Source organism: Giraffa tippelskirchi, chromosome 11 (assembly GCF_054371585.1).
Source record: "Giraffa tippelskirchi isolate mGirTip1 chromosome 11, T2T-mGirTip1v1.2.pri, whole genome shotgun sequence".
NCBI lineage: Eukaryota > Metazoa > Chordata > Mammalia > Artiodactyla > Giraffidae > Giraffa > Giraffa tippelskirchi.
In genome coordinates, this window is record NC_137285.1 from 121867689 (window position 1) to 121887391 (window position 19703).

The window sequence follows — 19703 nt, forward strand, 5'->3', positions numbered from 1 at the left end:
CTTCTCTCCTGCTTCCAACCCATTATATATGCCTACACTATTTTTATGAAATATATTTACAAAACATATAAATAAACACTAAAGACAAAAAAAGACATATCCTATATTCAACAATAAATGTCAGCATAATTACAATTGAGCAAAAACAATCTGAGAATTTTCCTTAAATAAGTTGTTAAAGAATGGCATGCAATGGAATACTAGTCAGCAATAAAGAGAAATAAACTACAAAGACCCACAACAACATGAGTGAATCTCAAATGCATTACACTGTGAAGCCAGACATGGAAGATTATGTGCTGAAGGGCCCATGGCATTCTTGAAAAACAAGAATTGTTTTGGAAACAAATTAAAGCTTGTCAGGGTTGGGCATGGATAGAGGGGTTGACTAAAGGGCCAGCATGAGGTAATTTGAGAGAGTGATATAATTTTTCTGTATCTAGGTATCAGTGGTGGTTACATGACTGCATCTGTGAAAATTTAATAGAACTATATACCAAAACCAGTGAATTTTTTTGTATATAAATATTGAAAAGTTGCTATACACCATTTTGAGAAAGAAACGTTCATATGTGTATCAAGTTAAATTTTTGCTCTCATCAAAACTACTATGCAATGGCATATAAAAACCCATTAGATGCTTCTCACCACATGTGACTGTTTAAATCTTCATTTCAATTTATTAGAATTGAATATAATTAAAAAATTCAGTTCCTTGGTTGCACTAGCCAAGTTTCAGGTGCTCAATAGCCATGTGTGGCTGGAGGTTACTATATTAACAACAGAGGTTTAGAACATTTAACATCACTGCAGGAATTCCTATTGGACAGTGCTGTACTTGATCCTCTTCTCTGACTCGATTGTGTTTGCACAGAAGTCCTAAGAGCCCACCCTGCCCCCATGGAACACTTGGACAATCCTCTGATGGATCTGCTTGGTCCTAACACTGTATACAATCAGATTGAGCACAGGAGGCAGTGGCAGGTAGGTACTGGCCATGACTGTGTGTGCTACAGGTGACAAATGCTTCCCAGAGCAGTGAATCACAGTCATGTCAATGAGAGGTACATAGAGGAGCAGCACAGCACAGATATGAGAGAGGCAGGTATTGAGAGCCTTTGCCCAATACTGCCTGGAAGATTAGAAAGTAAGAGGCCAAGAGGGTCAAGGCATCTAGCACAATGATGAAGATCACCTCCAGCAGGCCGTAGATGCTGTTGACGCGGGTGTCAGCACAGGCAAGCCTCATGGCATCCTGATGGAGGCAGTATGCATGGGAGAGGGTGTTGGAGTGGCAGAAAGGTAACCTTTTGATGAGGAAAGGCACAGGGAGCAGAGCCCCCACACTCTGCAGCAGGACTGCTGCTCCAGTCCTGCCGATGACTCCATAAGTGAGAATGGTCGCATAGTGCGAAGGAAAGCAAATAGCCATAAAGCGATCGAAGGTCATGGCCACCAGAGCACCTGATTCCACTCCCCGAAAGGTGTGCATGAAGAACATTTGAGTGATGTAGACATCAAGGGTTACTGAGCATAAGTTGAGCCAGTGAACACTGATCATGGTGGGCACAGAAGACAATGAAAGGCTGAGGTCAGTGGCAACTAGCACTGCCAGAAAATAATACATGGGCTCATGGAGATGTTGTTCAACTTTGATGACAGCTAGGATGGTGACATTACCCAGGAATGTGAAACTGTAAAGAAGACAGAGTGACAGGGCCAACCAGAAGTCCTTCTCTGGCATTCCTGGAATCCCAGTATGGGTGAAGGTCTGATGGTGATTAATAGTTTGGTTGAATGACAGCATTGTGGATCAAAGATTTGACCAGGCAAAAAGAGAAGAACTCATTAAGCCAATCAGCTTCAATTAGAATCACTGACAATAAGTTTTGAGATGGTAAGCATGAGAGGCAGTGACAAATATTTTATGTTTACAGTCTGATACAGAAACTGATATTCCCCACCCCCATGAAGCAATTCTATTACTGACTACCATATGCTAAAATATCTAGGAGAACAACAACAAAAACTTTAATCAACACCTAAGCTAATTGGAATACAATTCACCTAGAAATATGGAATAGTTGCTTGCCTCCTTCCTAAGGAAAAAATGACACTGTACATTTATCTGGGTCATAAAAACTGATGCAAATAACCAGAAAAGAAATATTATCAGGTACAAACAAGACATAAAGACTCTTCATGAACACATATATGAAGACCTGTACGTATCTTAATTATGATCTTAAGTTGTGATTTAGACAAAATCCTCATTGAGACTCAAGTTTTCCACTTGCACGATGTGGGACGGAATAAGAAAGATAGTCTTCAAGGACTAAATTTTTGACTATCTGCATTCCTAGTAGTGTATGGGTACTAAAAGGACCTGAAATTACAGCAGGTGATGAAGGGAGAAATTATTTGGCTTTCCAAGGAATTTTATAAGGACCCACTATGATAGACAGACTAATACTCTCTAAGGATGTTCACATCCTAATTCTTGAAACCTGTGAATATAGTGGCTTGCATGGCAAAACAAACTTTGAAGATGTCATTAAAGTTAAGGACTTCAGATGGAAGTTTATCCTGGATTACCCAGATAGGTCAAATCTGATCATATGAGTCCTCAAAAGTGAAGAAAATTTCCCAGCTGCAGAAAACCAGAGAGACAACAGCTTGAGAAAGACTCAGCAGGACTTGTGAAGATGAAGGAGGGGGACCAAGAGCCAAGGCTTGTGAGTAGCCCCTAGATGCTGGAAAAGGCAAGGGAGTAGAATTTTCCCCAGAGTCCTCTGAAAGGAATGCAGACTTGGTGACACCTTGATTTTAGCCCAGTGAGAACCGTGTTGTTCTTCTGACACACAGCACTGTAAGATAATAAATATATGTATGTTGAGTCACTACATTCATGGTAATTTGTTGTGGGAGAAGAAGAAGACTAATATCCAGAGGAGCCAGAGGAGAGTTGCTTTAACCCCTTTTCAGAAATATTCCTAATCTTCCCATTCAGTCTCATTTACTCAGACCCTGTCCTTTTTCTTCATGAAAATTAGACTTCTCTGCCCTAAGGTATACCTGGAAAGGAATTCTGAGATCCATTTCTGTGTTACACCTGAAAGAACAGAATGCCAGATAGAATTTGCGATGAGTTTTACAACTAACAACTGATCCAATCAAGTGAAATCCACCTCTGGAGAATCTCCCAAAAGACAGGTTCAAACATTACTCAGATTGATGAAGTCATTGGCCTTGGTGTTGAGAACACAATTGGACTTAGTTTCCCTGTTCTTGCATAGAGTTCTCTCATTCTATGCATTCCCACTACTGTGCAGCTACTTTAATAATCTCCTTGAGTTTCCAGCAGCTCTATTTCCTATTGAAATTCTGAGTAAGACCTAGGTGGACTTATGAATCATTCTAGATGTTAGTGCCTAACAGTCACAGTAACAAAGATCAGTATTAAAATCTTGATGTCATACAATTAAATATCTTCTATTTCAATTACTTGTTATCTTTAGAAAGATGTATCCAAATGTACAGCTGAGATATCACTTTTGGGGGGTCAGTCTAGCCACAAATGATAAGAATTCAGGATTGAAGGGAGAACAGTGCTATAATGGCTCTTAACCGTGTGTTATGACCCTTACTGAGCATCTCATACTGAGTTCCTCAAATAAAAGTGTTGACATATACACATACATAAATACAAGCAAAATTCTGCATAAAAATTAAGTGAATTCACATATTCAGGATCCCATCTCAGGATCCATGTTAAAGAAAATGGAACAGAAGCCTGAGTCACAGAAAGAGCAAAGTCACTAGACAAAATCCAGGGTTGGACACAAAGGGCAGAAAATTCTGGATGCTTGGGAATAAATGCAAACAAGAGAGTTGCTTCAAGTTTCTTGAGAGTCGATAGCTTAGTGCTGCACTGTCCAATCCAGTAGCCACTAGATACCTGTGCCCATTTATCTTTATATTAATTAAGCTAGTTACATCATCAGTACCTAAGTTGCCCTCACTGTGTTTCAAGTATTCAGTAGCTAAATGTTGCCAGGGACTGCTGTATTTGGAAAGTACAGATGTAGAACGTTTTCATCATTCCAGAAAATTCTATTGAAATTTGAAATATTAGTGATGCAGACTGCAAATTTAGAGAATACCAACATTCTAGCTGACTTCTTGCCAAATCTTAGCTCCAAGTGGATTTGAGAGTCTTTCATACTTCATAACCTCTGCCTCTCTTTACCTATCTCTCTGTCTTTGTCTCCTTTTTGGGGAAATTAAATAGGATAGTACCACTAAAACTGAAGATTCTAGAGAGAGACCACCTGGGTTTGAATCATAGTTCTATTTCCTTAGACAAGTTACTTAAGAATCTCTGTGATTTATTCCTCACCTCTTTAAAATGAGTGGGATAGTTAAAGAGTATTCACTGGGGATATTGGGCATTTTGTTATGCACCAGGCAAATTAACACTCAAAATTGAGCTATAATTAATGAGCGTCTTTTATCTCTGAACTTTGTCATATTTGGCTAACTGTGAGAATTAATCTCAAAAATATCAATAGGCTGTGGAATTTATTTACACAGTGATAGATATATCTACCTACCCATATATTACTGATGTATTTTAATCAAATTCTATATTATCTAAATCTTTATATCCATCAGTGAATTTATCTCATCACTCAATATCAGTGGCTTGCATGAAGTAACTGTTGCAGTGCTCAAGATCATGAATTCTACTAATCTGTGCTCGGTGACTCTTCACTTAATCATGAATGCTTATTGTGAAGAATTTATTGTAAGCAGGTCCTAGATAAAATAGAGATGAGAGGATAATACACTAGTAGACATCATAGGTAGTGAAAATAAGTAAGAAGAAGAGAGGAGTAAGGAACACTGATTCTGAGGGACTAGGAGTACAAAACAGACACTGCACTGACCATCTGAGGAGCTTCATCCCAGAGGTCAACACAGCCCATCCAAAATTCAAGATCGGGTTTGCACGTGAGCCTGTTGATTCTTTAAGATCTGGTGAACTCAGGAAAAGCTTTCATGTTTAACTAATTTACTGATAAATTACTTTGTTGAATGCCTACTAAGTTCTAGACAAGTCATAATAATCAGAGGATCAAAATGAGAAATTTTTTTTTGCCTTCCAAGACCCTTAGCAAAGAACACATGAAAAACAAAATCAGAAAGAGGAGTGGAATGTGTGCCTGGGGTTGAATAAAGACAAGCTTTACAGATGGGTCAATATGTTCCCCTTGTTCGCCTATGTATCCTTAACTGGACTCAAATTAACTCTGTCTCCATCAGTACTAGTGGCAGACAATGGAGAAGATCAAACGTAAACTTTCCTCACAGCAAAAGGACAGAAACTTTACAGCTTAAGAAGAGTATGTGGGGAGGTAGAGGAGAAGTAGGCAATGAAATTTTTCCCTTTTCTACCCACAACATTGAAGAACATTGAAGTACCATTCAAAGTTCTTTACCACCCAGGCAGTCAGGGGGAAGAACTATTCCCTGAAAGACTAACTGAGCAATTATACTCTTAAAGTGTCTGAGCTGCAGGCTGAAGCAGAGTTCTGGTCCCTTGGATTTGTCTTCTGAGGAACCACAGACTAGTCTTTCACTTGGAGAAGAAATGTATTTGCTATTGGCCTTGAGCTGGAACTTAGGAGGGAAGTGCAAAATTTTCAGGGATCTTGTTACTTCTCTAATTGGCCTTTGGTAAAATGACACACTGTCCACCTAATTCTCTCATTTATAGTTAGAAGTGTTATTTATCTTCTAATAATTATTTCTCTAATATTATTTCTCTTATAATAATAATAATATATATATATATATATATATATATATATATATATATAAAAGTAAGTGGGGCTGCCCTAGTGACCCAGTGGTTAAGATTCTGCCTTCCAATGAAGGGTATAAAGGTTCAATCCCTGGTCAGGGAATTAAGATCCCACATGCTGCTGGGGCAACTACTGAGCCCATGTGCCACAACTAGAGAGAAGTCCACGTGCCTCAACTAAAACCCAACAGCAAAAAAAAAAAAAAAAACTTAAAAAAGAAGAAAAAATAGAAGGAATGAAATAAATAATTCTTGCTGAGACTCTGATGATTCTAGGCTTTTCATAGAAATAGAAATCACAAGCAATAGATTTATATTGTCATAGATAGATGATGGAAGGGATAATAGGCAGATATTTTAAATTAAATCCTTTAATAATAAAAGCATCTAAAATTTGCTCAGTGCTTATTTATGTGCCAAGTTTTTGCATGTACTCCATTCAAATGATCCTGAAAACTTAATGGAAAATTACTGTTTATTTTTGTCACTGTATGCATGAGTGAAAAATAGGGTCAGGCAAGTTAACTAACCTGACCCAAATCCCAAAAGTAGAAGTTACATTGGGGTGCTCTGACCATTTTTCTTTGGTTCTATTTGATCCTAAAAAAAAAGGATGAACTTTTAACCACAGAGACAATTTCTGTCATCAAATTCAAATTCAAGAATGAACAGTAGATTGGCCTCAATAGATCTGACTTCCTTCACTCCCACCACTCAATCTGTTCAGTTCAGTTCAGTTCAGTCGCTCAGTCGTGTCCAACTCTTTGCAACCCCATGAACTGCAGCACGCCAGGCCTCCCTGTCCATCACCAACTCATGAAGTTTACCTAAACCCATGTCCATTGAGTCAGTGATGCCATCCAACCATCTCATCCTCTGTCTTCCCCTTCTCCTCCTGCCTTCAATCTTTCCCAGCATCAGGGTCTTTTCAAATGAGTCAACTCTTCGAATCAGGTGGCCAAAATATTGGAGTTTCAGCTTCAACATCAGTCTTTCCAATGAACACCCAGGACTGATCTCCTTTAGGATGGACTGGTTGGATCTCCTTGCAGTCCAAGGGACTCTCAAGAGTCTTCTCCAACACCACAGTTCAAAAGCATCCATTCTTCAGCACTCAGCTTTCTTTATAGTCCAACTCATCCATGCATGACTACTATAAAAACCATAGCTTTGACCAAACAGACCTTTGTTGACAAAGTAATGTTTCTGCTTTTTTTTTTTTTAATAGATTTATTTATTTTAGTTGGGGGCTAATTACTTTACAATATTGTAATAGTTTTTGCCATACATTGACATGAATCAGCCATGGGTTTACATGTGTTCCCCTTCCTGGACCCCCCACCCACCTCCCTCCCCATCCCATCCCTCTGGGTCATCCCATTGCCCCGGCCCTGAGCCCTTGTCTCATGCATCGAACATGGAATGGTGTTCTGTTTCACATATGATAATATACATGTTTTAATGCTATTCTCCCAGAACGTCCCACCCTCACCTTCTCCCTCAGAGTCCATAAAATTGTTCTATGCATCTGTGTCTCTTATTCTGTCTCGCATATAGGGTTATTGTTACCATCTTTCAAATTCCATATATATGCATCAGTATACTGTATTGTTGTTTTTCTTTCTGGCTTACTTCACTCTGTATAATGGGCTCCAGTTTCATCCATCTCAGTAGAACCGATTCAAATGTATTTTTTTTAATGGCTGAGTAATATTCCATTGTGTATATGTACCACAGCTTCCCTATCCATTCGTCTGCTGATGGACATCTAGGTTGCTTCCATGTCCTGGCTATTGCTAACAGTGCTGCGATGAACATTGCTTCTGCTTTATAATATGCTGTCTAGGTTAGTCATAACTTTCCTTCCAAGGAGTAAGCGTCTTTTAATTTCATGGCTGCAATCACCATCAGCAGTGATTTTGGAGCCCAAAAAAATAAAGTCAGCCACTGTTCCCACTATTTCCCAATCTATTTGCCATGACGTGACGGGACCAGATGCCACGATCTTAGTTTTCAGAATGTTGAGCTTTAAGCCAACTTTTTCACTCTCCTCTTTCACTTTCTTCAAGAGGCTCTTTAGTTCCTCTTCACTCTCTGCCATAAGGGTGGTGTCATCTGCATATCTGAGGTTATTGATATTTCTCCTGGCAATCTTGATTCCAGCTTGTGCTTCATCCAGCCCAGTGTTTCTCATGATGTACTCTGCATATAAGTTAAATAAGCAGGGTGACAATATACAGCCTTGATGTCCTCCTTTTTCTGTTTGGAACCAGTCTGTTGTTCCATGTCCATTTCTAACTGTTGCTTCCTGACCTGCATACAGGTTTCTGGTATTCCCATCTCTTTCAGAATTTTCCTCAGTTTATTGTGATCCACACAGTCAAAGGCTTTGGCATAGTCAATAAAGCAGAAATAGATGTTTTTCTGGAACTCTCTTGTTTTTTCATTGATCCAGCGAATGTTGGCAATTTCATCTCTTGTTTTCTGCCTTTTCTAAAACCAGCTTGAACATCTGGAAGTTCACTGACCTTTTTTTTCCCCTATAAACCATATATACTACAGTTCCCTGCATTCTGTGACAGAATCCTAGAAAAAGTACCACCCAAGTCTTGGTCTCCAACTTACGTAAAACCCAGTCTAGGAGATGAGAATCACTTCTGATGCTGACTGGCAACCACAGCAGTAAAACCAGAATTACAAACTAGCAGCATCTAGTCTAGAATCCCCTCTGGGGTGATCCTCTGGAGACAAGAGTGTCAGTCTTGCTGAAGATGTCACCAGGAGCATAGACCATTTAGACCCAGGCTTCTGGGCATATTGGACCTAATTTTCCCTAATGCAAACCTGTGATGACAAACATTCAAATACAGAATCAATCTGAATCTCATATGAATGGTACTTCACCAACTATATCAAATTACAGATATACTTTACTGCCTAATCTCTACAATTCAGTCTAAAAAAAAAAAAAAGAGGGGAGGGAGGGATGCAGGAAGAGAGAGGAAGGAAGGAAAGAAGAGAGAAAGGGAAAGAAACTAAAAGAAAATGTGGAGCTCAGTCTTGTATCCACATACGATCTTGTTTCTTTTTTCTGCCTCATGATTGTAAAGCCTTTCAATGCTGTGATCTGTGGTCCCTCTTCCCTCTTGCTTCCCATTTTCTCTTCAGTCAGCTTCAGTGAGAGTTCTTTCCCACTCCTCTGACACTATCTTTGTGTATGTCACCAATGGTCTGCTTATTGCCAAACATTCCTCATCGTACTTTCCTTTTCAGCAAAATTCAATACAGTGGAAAATTGCCTTGATATTGAATTGCTTTCTTTTCTGTTTTTCTCATTGTTTGTTTTCTTTTTTATGTGTGTGACACCATGTTTTTCTCCAGCTTTAATGTCCACTCTTCAGTATCCTTTGATGGCTTATCTTCTTCCTACATTGTTAGATGTTAGTGTATCTCTTATTAGGTCCATTCTCCTACTGAATGATATTATCAAGACCCATTGCTTCACATACCACCTATACACTGATTTAGTTCTGCCTTAATCTCCAGGATCAGCTTTCTACTTGATAATTCCACTTGGATATCAAATAGGAAGCTGAAAATTAGCATGATGAATACTGTAAACTTTTTTGCTGGTTAATTTCAAGAAATCAGACTAACCATACAATTCACTCAGCTGCTCAAATCAAAACTACAGACTTTTTTCCCCTTCTTCCTTTTATCATTGCCAAGTCCTATTAAGTCCAAACCAAAATATTTTCCACATACTTCAAATTCTCTTCCTCTTCACCTCTATCATTTTAGCAAAGTCACCATGACCCCTCACCTGTAATATAGCAATAGCCTCCTAATTATTGATTTTTTTAATTTGCTTACTTGTTTTGTTGTGGTATAATTTATGGACCATAGAATTTATCCATTTTAGATGTACAATTTGAAGAGTTTCAGTAAATCTATGCAGCTGTGAAACTATCATACCAAACTGATTTTAAGACTTTCATCACATAAAAATATTCCCTGATGGTGGTTTGTCAGTCCTGGGCCTGTGTCTAGCTCCAGGAAACCACTGATACACTTTCTATCTTTATAATTTGCCTTTACTAGAAATTTCATGTAAATGGAGTCATATTTATTTCATATAAATGTTTATATTTATTTCATGTAATAAAATATAGTCATATTTATTTCATGTAAATGGAGTCTACATTATCCTTCATGTCTATCTTCTTTCACTTAATGCAACGTTATGAATTTTATTCCTGTTGCTGAATATATTCATAATTCATTCCTTTTCTTTAATGAACAGAACGTCACTGTACAGATAAAGCATATTTATTTATCCAGTCACTAGTTGATATATATTTGGATTGTTTACAGCATTTGACAATTATAATAATGCCACTAAAAACATTAATGGACAGTCTTTGTGTTGGCATATTTGGGCACATATCAGGAAAAGGAATTACTGCATAGTGTGACAGGTGTTTGTCTAATTTTGAAGATGTCAAACTGTTTACCAATGTGCTGAACCATTTTACACTCGCATTAACCAGTTTTCAAATCCCACTTTACTTTCACTTTCCAGCAGAATCTTTGGCTGCCAACTTAAATTTTTCCTTGATGAAACAGAAAGATGCATCTGGACATCTGAGAAGCTCCAAGACTCAGTAAGTCTCCCGGTGTGGACCCGGGCAAATTTCTCTTTTGAGCACGAAGTGTTATTTGGGCATTTTGCCGGTTGGTTCTGACATGTATCTGACACTGAAGACAGTTTATGAGCACTGAGTGTCATTTGAGCATTTTGTCAATTGGTTCTGATGTGTATCTGACATCAAGGACCATCTGTGAGCATGGAGTACTATTTGGACATTTTTGCCAGTTGATCTGACATGTGTCTACCATTAAGGAGTCAGTTTGTGAGCACTGAGTGTTGTTTGGGCATTTTGCCGATTGGTCTGACACGTGTTGTCAGGAATTGTTCGTGTTGGGCAAGTGTTTATTTGGTCATATTCTTGGGGGACTTGTGACAGTTCTGTCTTCTGGTGTGTGAGTGTATATTTCATTTGTGTGACTGGTGTCATTGTTGTCTTTTGTAAAATGGGGACTTCAGGGTCAATTCATTAGAAAAAAATTAACCATGAAGTCATGAATAAATTAAACATTATATGGCAACAGTATCCTTTAGACTCCAAAGAAAATTGGTTAAGGTGAAGCTCTTTTGAAATTTAAAACTTACACTTTTTGCATATGCAGTTAGAGAAAGCTAGCTTGACAAAATAGCGTTTTCAGTATCTGACCCTGTGAGAACAAAAATATGCCTAAGAGAAAGCTTGAAGTAAACTGTTACCATGTCCTTGAAATACACAACAACCCAGTTTGCTTGAAGCCTCAGTGTTGGGTTAATTGGTAGAACTTTAAAAGATATTTGGGTTCATTAAACAGACATCTTGTACTACATCAAAGGGAAATTGTGGTATGAGAAAAATGTATGTTTTTAGAGGCTATGGAATATATTCTTAAGTTTACCAATGAGAAAATGCTGATATAACAGTTAGTTACTTGTTTCTTGGTTTTGTTAAGGTTCTTTAAAAGTTAAAAATTAGAATATGTAATTAAACCTACTTAAATGATAGGGGAAACATTTCAGTATGTTAAGCAAGTAGGATATGTGTTACCAGTGAGAGAAAGTATAAAGACTGGTGATATTTTTGTTGAGGAAAGAAAAGGAGAATAATTTTGTCCTAGAGCTGGTTGCTTATGAATGAGGATAGGAAGGGACAAATTAATTTGGATCTAGAAAGTAAGAAAAGGTCTGTGAAAAAGAAAATTGAGAAAAGAACTTTGTATATTGTCAGGATTAAGATTAGATTGAATTTAATTAGATGAATGAAAGTTTTGTTAATAGTAAGCTGGTACAAGACTTTATTGATTTCAGAGTGGTAAGCAGCTGGGCCTCACTTTTGGGTAACACTGCTGCCAGGTTTGCTGATAGCTGACAAAGTCTCGGATTTTATTCCATCCATCTCAAGTTGACTCTGTACTCTCTGACAGCATAGCAGTTGGCTTTGAGCTAGCTCCAACCTGGTAAAACTAGTTTTTAAAATTTGCTTATTAAATCAGTTGTGAAGGAATGTGTCCTTACCTGAAGCTGTAAAAGGTTTTCAAATATGTTTCTCAATCTGTTGTTTGACTTTGGTCAACTTCTAGAACTTTAGAATCTTTTGTTGTTATATTTTAAAAAATAATTTATCCAGGTTTATGCATTTCCTTATTTTCTTTTTTTCTCTGCAGAGAGTATTCACCAACCTCTTCCTTTTAAAGTAGGCAGAGACCCATCTTTTCCTAACATTTTTTTTCTGCTTTAGAGATTTTACATTAAAGGGAAGTAAAGAAACGAGACAATACCAGTGGAACATTTTCTTTCTGATGAAAAATATCATATTACATATGATATTGATAAAAATAACCAACTGGAGAGTAAAATCTTTATGATATAAAGGTGGTAAAAAGAAGTATCTAAAGGATTTTCCTGAGTAAATGATAAGGACAGAATCTAGTACAAAAATGGAAGGATTGGTTTTAGAAAGGAGGATGAATAGTTCATCTAATTTATACAAGGTAACAAAGAAATCAGCATATGTTTGACCCTGTTAATAGACGAGTAAATGTGGTCGGGGCACTGGATGTTGTTTTCTGATAATTCAACTTTCTTGATGATGTAGGAAATAAAGTCATCAACAAAGAATAAGAATTTGGAAAGATGTAACTGAGTAGAAGAAGAGACATAAAAAAATGATAATTTGAAAGCATTGAGGGAGTACATGAGGTCTTTGGTGATACATTTAAAGTACTCAACATGGTTGTATGATCTCCTCTAAGTGTGTTGGGCTCATCAATGCAGATGGAGAGGAGAAGGAACAGCTAGACTTAAACAGTAGATGTTGTTTAGTAATAGATAACAAGGAAATGTTGATTGAATAAGAAAATTAATGACTTTCTCTAAGATCAAACTTCCAGAAAATTAAAATGGTGATTTCAAGCAAGGTGCATCTGATTTCACAGACTCTACTCTTTCTGCTGAATTTTACCATTTTGGGTCTGGAAAGGCATACCCTTCATAAGGTAGAACTTCAGATATTAGGAAATTCTGTTAGAATAATATGGGGGCTTTCCTGAATGAAGTTATTCTAAAGGGGACATCAGTTTCTGTAGATATGGATGAGGCAAGTCCTGATGTTTTAAGAGGAGCCCAAGTCACCCATTAAACACTGAGATCAAGCATTTTGTGTATGTCTATTTCTGTCTCTAACAGCACTTCAAGAGAGATTGGGAAGCATTAAATATTCTCACAGATTAGAAACTCCTTGAGGACAAAGATTTCATCTTCTAACTCCTTACACATAATAGCAAGGGATGCTTAAAGAAATGTAGATCTTTATATATATATATAAAGATATATATATAGTAATATATATCTACATATACATATAGATATACATACATATATATAGCCCACATAAAGGATTATGTAAAATATAAATATACAGAAAATTATAGATTTATAGATGTAGTCACATACTCATTAAAAAATATATAGAAATATCTATTATAAAACACTAACCCTTCACATTTATGATAAAGTTAGTCTCCTGAAGATTATAGTACACATTTGGAAAGAAATGGATTTAAATTAAAAATTTAAACCCAAATTAAATTTAAACCCGATTTAAAGTAAAAAAACCCAAATTAAAAATAAGTAGATAAACTTCTTTCATACATTCTCTATCATACCTGAAAATAAGTATCTTCATAAGAATTTTTTATATCTGACTTTTGTTTTCTGCTGTTAAAAATGTAAATATGCCTATGAAGGTAAAGAAATGGGATGAAAAAAGGCATGAAGAAGTGGTGGAAAGGGTTTGTGGACATTTTAATGACTGACCACACAAAGGCACACACTGATGAAATAACAAACTGTTTCTACAATCCTAAGAATTATCTCACTGATGAAAAAATATTATTATAGAAAAATGCATTAAAACAAATGAAAGAAATTATATTTAAGATATTGGACTAACAATGCAGAAAACCAAAGAAGTCTAACAAATTTAAAGAACTCTGTCTTCTTTGTTCCTAATGGAAATTCCAAGCAATTCTCTCTATCCAAAACAACAGTGGACTTCAGTGCTATTTCAAGGTAAATCTCAGCACTATATTAGCAATGAGACTGAAACTGGTTTTAGAGTCAGAAGCTCTGGGGAAAAATTGGGCTGGAATTCTAGGACTTCTTTAGTAATATTATATATATATATATATATATATATATGTATACACACACACATACAGTCATACACACATATATGTATAAAGTGTGTGTGTGTGTTTGGGAGAAGAAGAAGATCCTTTTTCCTTCCTCAGTCTTGGCTGACAGGACACAAATAAAATCAAAATGAAGGAAATTTTGAAACAGGTGTTGGTAGAAGAAAGGGCAATTTGACAAATGAAGGAGCAGCTTGGAGTTCTTCAGGAATTCACGATGGAATAGCTCAGGCAGCACTACATAACAGGTCTCAAAGGATTTCTCCAGAGGAATTAGGAAATCATATAGAACCATGATGGCTGAGACACCACCAGAAGCTTGAGGCTTTATAAGTGCTCTGTTTACTAGTCTCAGGGAAGGAAAGAAGCCAAATTAATTCTGAACAAGAGCACAGAGGTTGATACAGGTAATAAATTTATCTTAAAATCTTTTTGCATGACCTCTATATACCAAGCTCTGTATAGGATTATTTATGCAAATTATTTCATTAAATCTTCATAAAAATTCTGGTGAGGAAAATGACAAAGGCAGATGAGAAGCACCTAGAGAGTGTCCAGTGTCATGGGGTTGCTGGAAGACAAAGAAAAGATGAGAAAAAAAGTAAAATGTAGGTAATGTTATTAAGAGTAAAAAAAGAAATACACTGTGAGGGAGGATCTACCATACAGAAAAAATGAAACAAAAAGTGGATGGAAGAGTAAATGAGAAGTGAATTGTACGCTAGAGAAAATAAGGGTCTGAAAAATCAGGGAGAATGGAAAAGAGATGAAGAATAGAGATAGAAATGAGATTGTTTAAAAAGGAGAAGATGGGGTAAAACATATTCAGGTAAAGAAAAACAGAGTCAAAGGCACTTAAAAGAAAGGGGAAAATAAAATCAGCAATTTCCATAGAACCGCAGTGAGTCAGCAGGCCCTGGGGGCTTAATCAGAGACTATCAAATATTTTGTAAGTTTTTCCAAGAAAAATATCTAATAGGGATGAGCCAACTGATTATTCTCAAGTAAAAGCCATCATCAATTGCTTGGGAAGAGGGACCAGCCAACTGAAGGGCTCTCACTTAACCTGTAAAGTATAAAAATGTCCCTTCCTCAAAGTGCTCCAGAGTGTTAGCTGGGCAGCACAGAGTGCTTTGTTTAGATCTGAGTATTGTGACTTATTTGGAGAGATGTCTGGATTCTGTTTTCAACACACAGAACAACGTTTATAAGCAGACTACAGAATCTTTCAAATACCCCCTGTGTCAGATCAGAATCTGCAAAATAACTTCTCTATAGTATTGTCCCTCAACCACAAATTCTCCTCTCAAGGGAGGGAAACAGGAGGAAGAACAAGCCTGGAAGCCCACCTGGGTCTTGTGTACCTGTCAACACCACCACTGCCCATCCCTAACTCTCCCAGAAACACTCATTAATTTTTCTTTCTCCTTTCTCACAATCAGTACCTGGATGATAACAAAGAAACTTTAATTCCTCTCAAAGACCCTTCATTTAAGCTTTTGTGCCCTGTTAGAAAAAGAGATTTTTCTCTAGATCAATGATTTTCAACCCACATGCAGAAAATCAGGGAGGAGTTTAAGAGTTTGTAAAATATCTGAAAAGAATGATATTTAATCATCCATATTCATTTATTCTTTATTTCATTCCTTCATTCAACACATATGGAAAGCTAACATATGCTTGGCATATGGTCTTTTAAAGATTTATTTATTTATTTATTTTTGCTTGCACTGGGTCTTCGTTGCTGCTTGTAGGTTTTCTCGAGTTGCAGTGAGCAGAGGCTACTCTCTAGTTACAGTGTTTAGGCTTCTCATTGCCGTGGCTTCTCTTATTGTGGATCACTGGCTCTAGGCACATGGGATCAGTAGTTGGTCCTACTTTATGCAACCCCGTGGACTGTATATAGCACAGGCTCAATAGTTGTGGTGCACAGGCTTAGTTGCTCTACGGCATGTGGGATCTTTTGGAATCAGGGAGCGAACCCATTTCTCCTGCATTGGCAGGTGGATTCTCTACCACTGAGCCACCAGGGAAGCCCAGCACATGATCTTTTAGGTGATAAACAGAGTCCTTTCCTTCAGGAAATTTAATTCTAGTAGGAGAGAGAGACACTAAACAAATATTTATGCAATGTTTAATTAACTGTACTTATAAGAAGAATATGAAAACTATGTACTGAGGAGCCTTAAACTCTTATGAAAATTGGAAAAGGCTTATTTGAGAAGGATTATTATGTGGGCTTCCCGGGTGGCTCAAAGTGTAAAGTGTCTCCCTGTAATGTGGGAGACCAAGGTTGGATCCCTGGGTTGGGAAGATCCGCTGGAGAAGGAAATGGCAACCCACTCCAGTATTCTTGCCTGGAGAATCCCGTGGACAGAGGAGTCTGGTAGGCTACAGCCCACTGGGTTGCAAAGATTCAGACACAACTGAGCGACTTCACTTTCTTTCACTTTTTCTTTCTATTTCAGGATAGATAGGCTTTGATTAGGCAAAGAGGAACTTTATAGAAGGTGGAGGAAGGCACAAAAAACAGGAAGGAAACATGTGAAATCCCATACCCGGAAGTTTCTGAGATCCAGGAACTTAAAGATGCAAATTTGGCTGGATTGAAGACACCAAAGTGGGGGGAAATGGTGTGAATTGGCACTGGAGAGGTAGGCATGGGCTGAATTGTGCTATGGTTGAAGGAAATGATAAAGACTTAGGACTCTGTTCTAAGTACAATAGAAATTCTTGAGGGACCTTTTGCTTTTGGTGAATAAATAATTTTCTAAATATTCAAAGTGCATTCTGACTGCACTTTGGAATTTTTGAATTCCAAGGAATTTTTGAAAGGGGGCACTCATGGGTGGAGGATGATAAGTTAGGTGCCTGGAAGAAATGAACTATGTTATTTTTGCACAAAAGGAAGAAAGGAAATAATGATTTTATATGTTTTGGAGACAAATTTGAAATTCATTAACTGTTGGCTTAATGAAAGAAGAGATTTCAAGAATGGCCTCAGGTTTTTGGAGTGTTAGAAGACTCTCGAAATAAAGATTTTGTGAATGGCTACTCTCATATCATATGTGTGGTTGTTTCTGGGTCAATAGCCTTTATTCTTTATCCCTTGATATTTTTAAATGAGGTTATGGAAAGTTATACGTTAAAACTTGTGAAGATTAATTTGAATGGTTATATCCACTAATGTGTCTGTTTACAAATGTATGTGTGTGCTGAGTAGTTCAGTCTTATCTGACTCTTTGTGACCCCAGGAATGAACTCCACCAGGCTCCTCTGTCCATAGAATTTTTCAGGCAAGAATACTGGAGTGGTTTGCCATTTCCTACTCTGGGGCATCTTCCTGACCAAGAGATTGAAACCGAACTGGAAGGAAGATTCTTTACCACTTAGCCACCGTTATGAAAACAGTGAAATAGATGCTTAGGCATGTGCAAGAATATATACACACATATATATGTGTGTGTAAGAGAATATATGCATATGTACACACATATATATACATGCATACACATGGATTTATATAGATGAGGGATGTAGGTTTGGATGGTGAAGAAATTTTTTGTAGGTGTGTTTGTGGTGATGATACTGTGAGTTCTGTTCTTTGATTATTTAGCAAAATTCTCAATGCTATTAAGTCCTTGGATGTTGCTGCTTCTTTTCTGTCAAATATTCAGTGCTGTTAAAGGAAGATATCAAAATTTTTTTCTGTCTAAACACTAGTTGTTTCATCTTATCTCCCTTTTTAAGATAAGCAAATTAAATTCAAGTGAATGGAGGTCATCGCATGTGATTGTCTAAGAAGCAAAAAGATGTAAAAACCTCTCAGACACTAATTTAAACATAGTTTTCCCCTCTGTTGTTCCACTTCTATATCTATAAAGCCATTTACCTATCTTAAAAGCTTTTTTCAATTTAGGAGCTGGAAGCCAGGTGGGAGAGTCCAGCCTCAATCAGTGGTAAGAACATCATGATGAACTCTAGTGCATCACATGTCAACCACCATAGCTTCATTTTGACAGGTATCCCAGGAATGCCAGATAAAAACCCATGGATGGCTTTTCCTCTGGGGTTTCTCTACACCCTGACTCTCCTGGGAAATGGTACCACCCTAGCCATCATCAAGGTAGATCAGAGTCTCCATGAGCCTATGTACTACTTCCTCTCTATCTTGGCTCTGACTGATGTTGGTCTCTCCATGTCCACCCTCCCCTCCATGCTCAGCATCTTCTGGTTTAATGCCCCTGAGGTTACCTTTGATGCATGCATCACACAGATGTTCTTCATCCATGGTTTTGGAGGGGTAGAATCAGGAGTATTAGTGTCTGTGGCCTTCGACAGATTTGTGGCCATCCAAGACCCACTGCACTATGCTTCCATCCTCACCCATGGCATCATTGTCAAGATTGAAATAGCTGTCATCATCTGGGCAGTCTGCATGGTCTTCCCTGTGCCCTTTCTTATAAAACAGCTACCCTTCTGCCATTCCAATGTCTTGTCTCATTTGTACTGTCTCCACCAAGATGCGGTGAGGTTAGCCTGTGCCAGCACTCGGGTCAACAGCCTCTATGGCCTCATAGTAGTCATCTTCACTTTGGGGTTTGATGCCCTCATCATTCTCTTTTCTTATGTGCTCATCCTGAAGACAGTACTGAGTATCGCTTCCAGAACTGAAAGGCTCAAAGTGCTCAACACCTGCCTCTCCCACATCTGTGCTGTGCTCCTTTTTTATGTTCCTCTCATTGGTGTCACCATGATCCACAGGTTTGGGAAACATCTGCCACCAGTAGTACACACACACATGGCCAACACCTATCTGTTACTTCCCCATATACTAAACCCTGTTGTCTATAGTGTGAAAACCAAGCAGATACGGAGGAGGATCATCCATGTGTTCCAGAGGAGAAAGAAGAGGGTCTAGGGTAGTGGGATCAAATGTAATATGGAGAATAAGAAGCATTTTGAGCAACTGTAATGCAGTCAAACTATATACATCTGGGAAAATTGAAAGTGGGCAAGGATTGTGGGTGAAAGTCTCTCTTGTTCTGTATATGCTCCATTTTGGAATGCATATTTTTTGATATCTGGTGTCACTTGAAAAATCTAATGTAATTAATATAATTTTTCTTCTCTGAAACTGGAGATGAGCATCAGTGAAGACATAAATCATCACCTGTTTATCCAGGTAACACTTTTGAGTGTTTATTCATATAATGTTAAGTAATATTGTTCTTTAGTTATTAATTAAATAATAATTAGATAAGGAAAGATTCAAAATGCTGTATGGCACTGCTGAAAGGTCTGAGATATTTTTTCTTAATATGGAGAAAGAAAATTGTTCCATGATCAAATATCATTTATTTTGTTGTTTCAGTGTTTATTGGGTAAAGAGTGCCTATGTTAAAATTAAAACAAACACATGTGTGGTTACTTAATATGTGCCTTTTTGTTTAAGGGTTATTACTTCTTTACAGTTCTAGTTTTCAGTCACATATTTAGTATAATAACAGGTGCTCTGCCT

General features: G+C 37.5%; 2 protein-coding genes and 1 pseudogene across 3 annotated transcripts in view; 2 read left to right on the plus strand and 1 right to left on the minus strand.

Moving 5' to 3' along the window:
- The window catches only part of LOC145525653 (olfactory receptor 51I2-like), a 550369-nt gene that overhangs the window by 323262 nt on the left and 207404 nt on the right, over nt 1-19703 (plus strand). For both annotated transcript variants that reach the window (XM_081539181.1, XM_081539182.1), the window contains one exon: nt 10449-10530. The gene's annotated coding sequence lies outside the window, so the exon portion shown is untranslated. The remainder of the gene's footprint in view (nt 1-10448; nt 10531-19703) is intronic.
- Nucleotides 880-1807, minus strand: LOC145525275 (olfactory receptor 51H1-like; annotated as a pseudogene).
- LOC145525674 (olfactory receptor 51H1-like) lies at nt 18153-19103 on the plus strand. The gene has a single exon (XM_081539201.1). It carries the CDS (start codon nt 18153-18155, stop codon nt 19101-19103), a length of 951 nt encoding a protein of 316 aa, XP_081395327.1.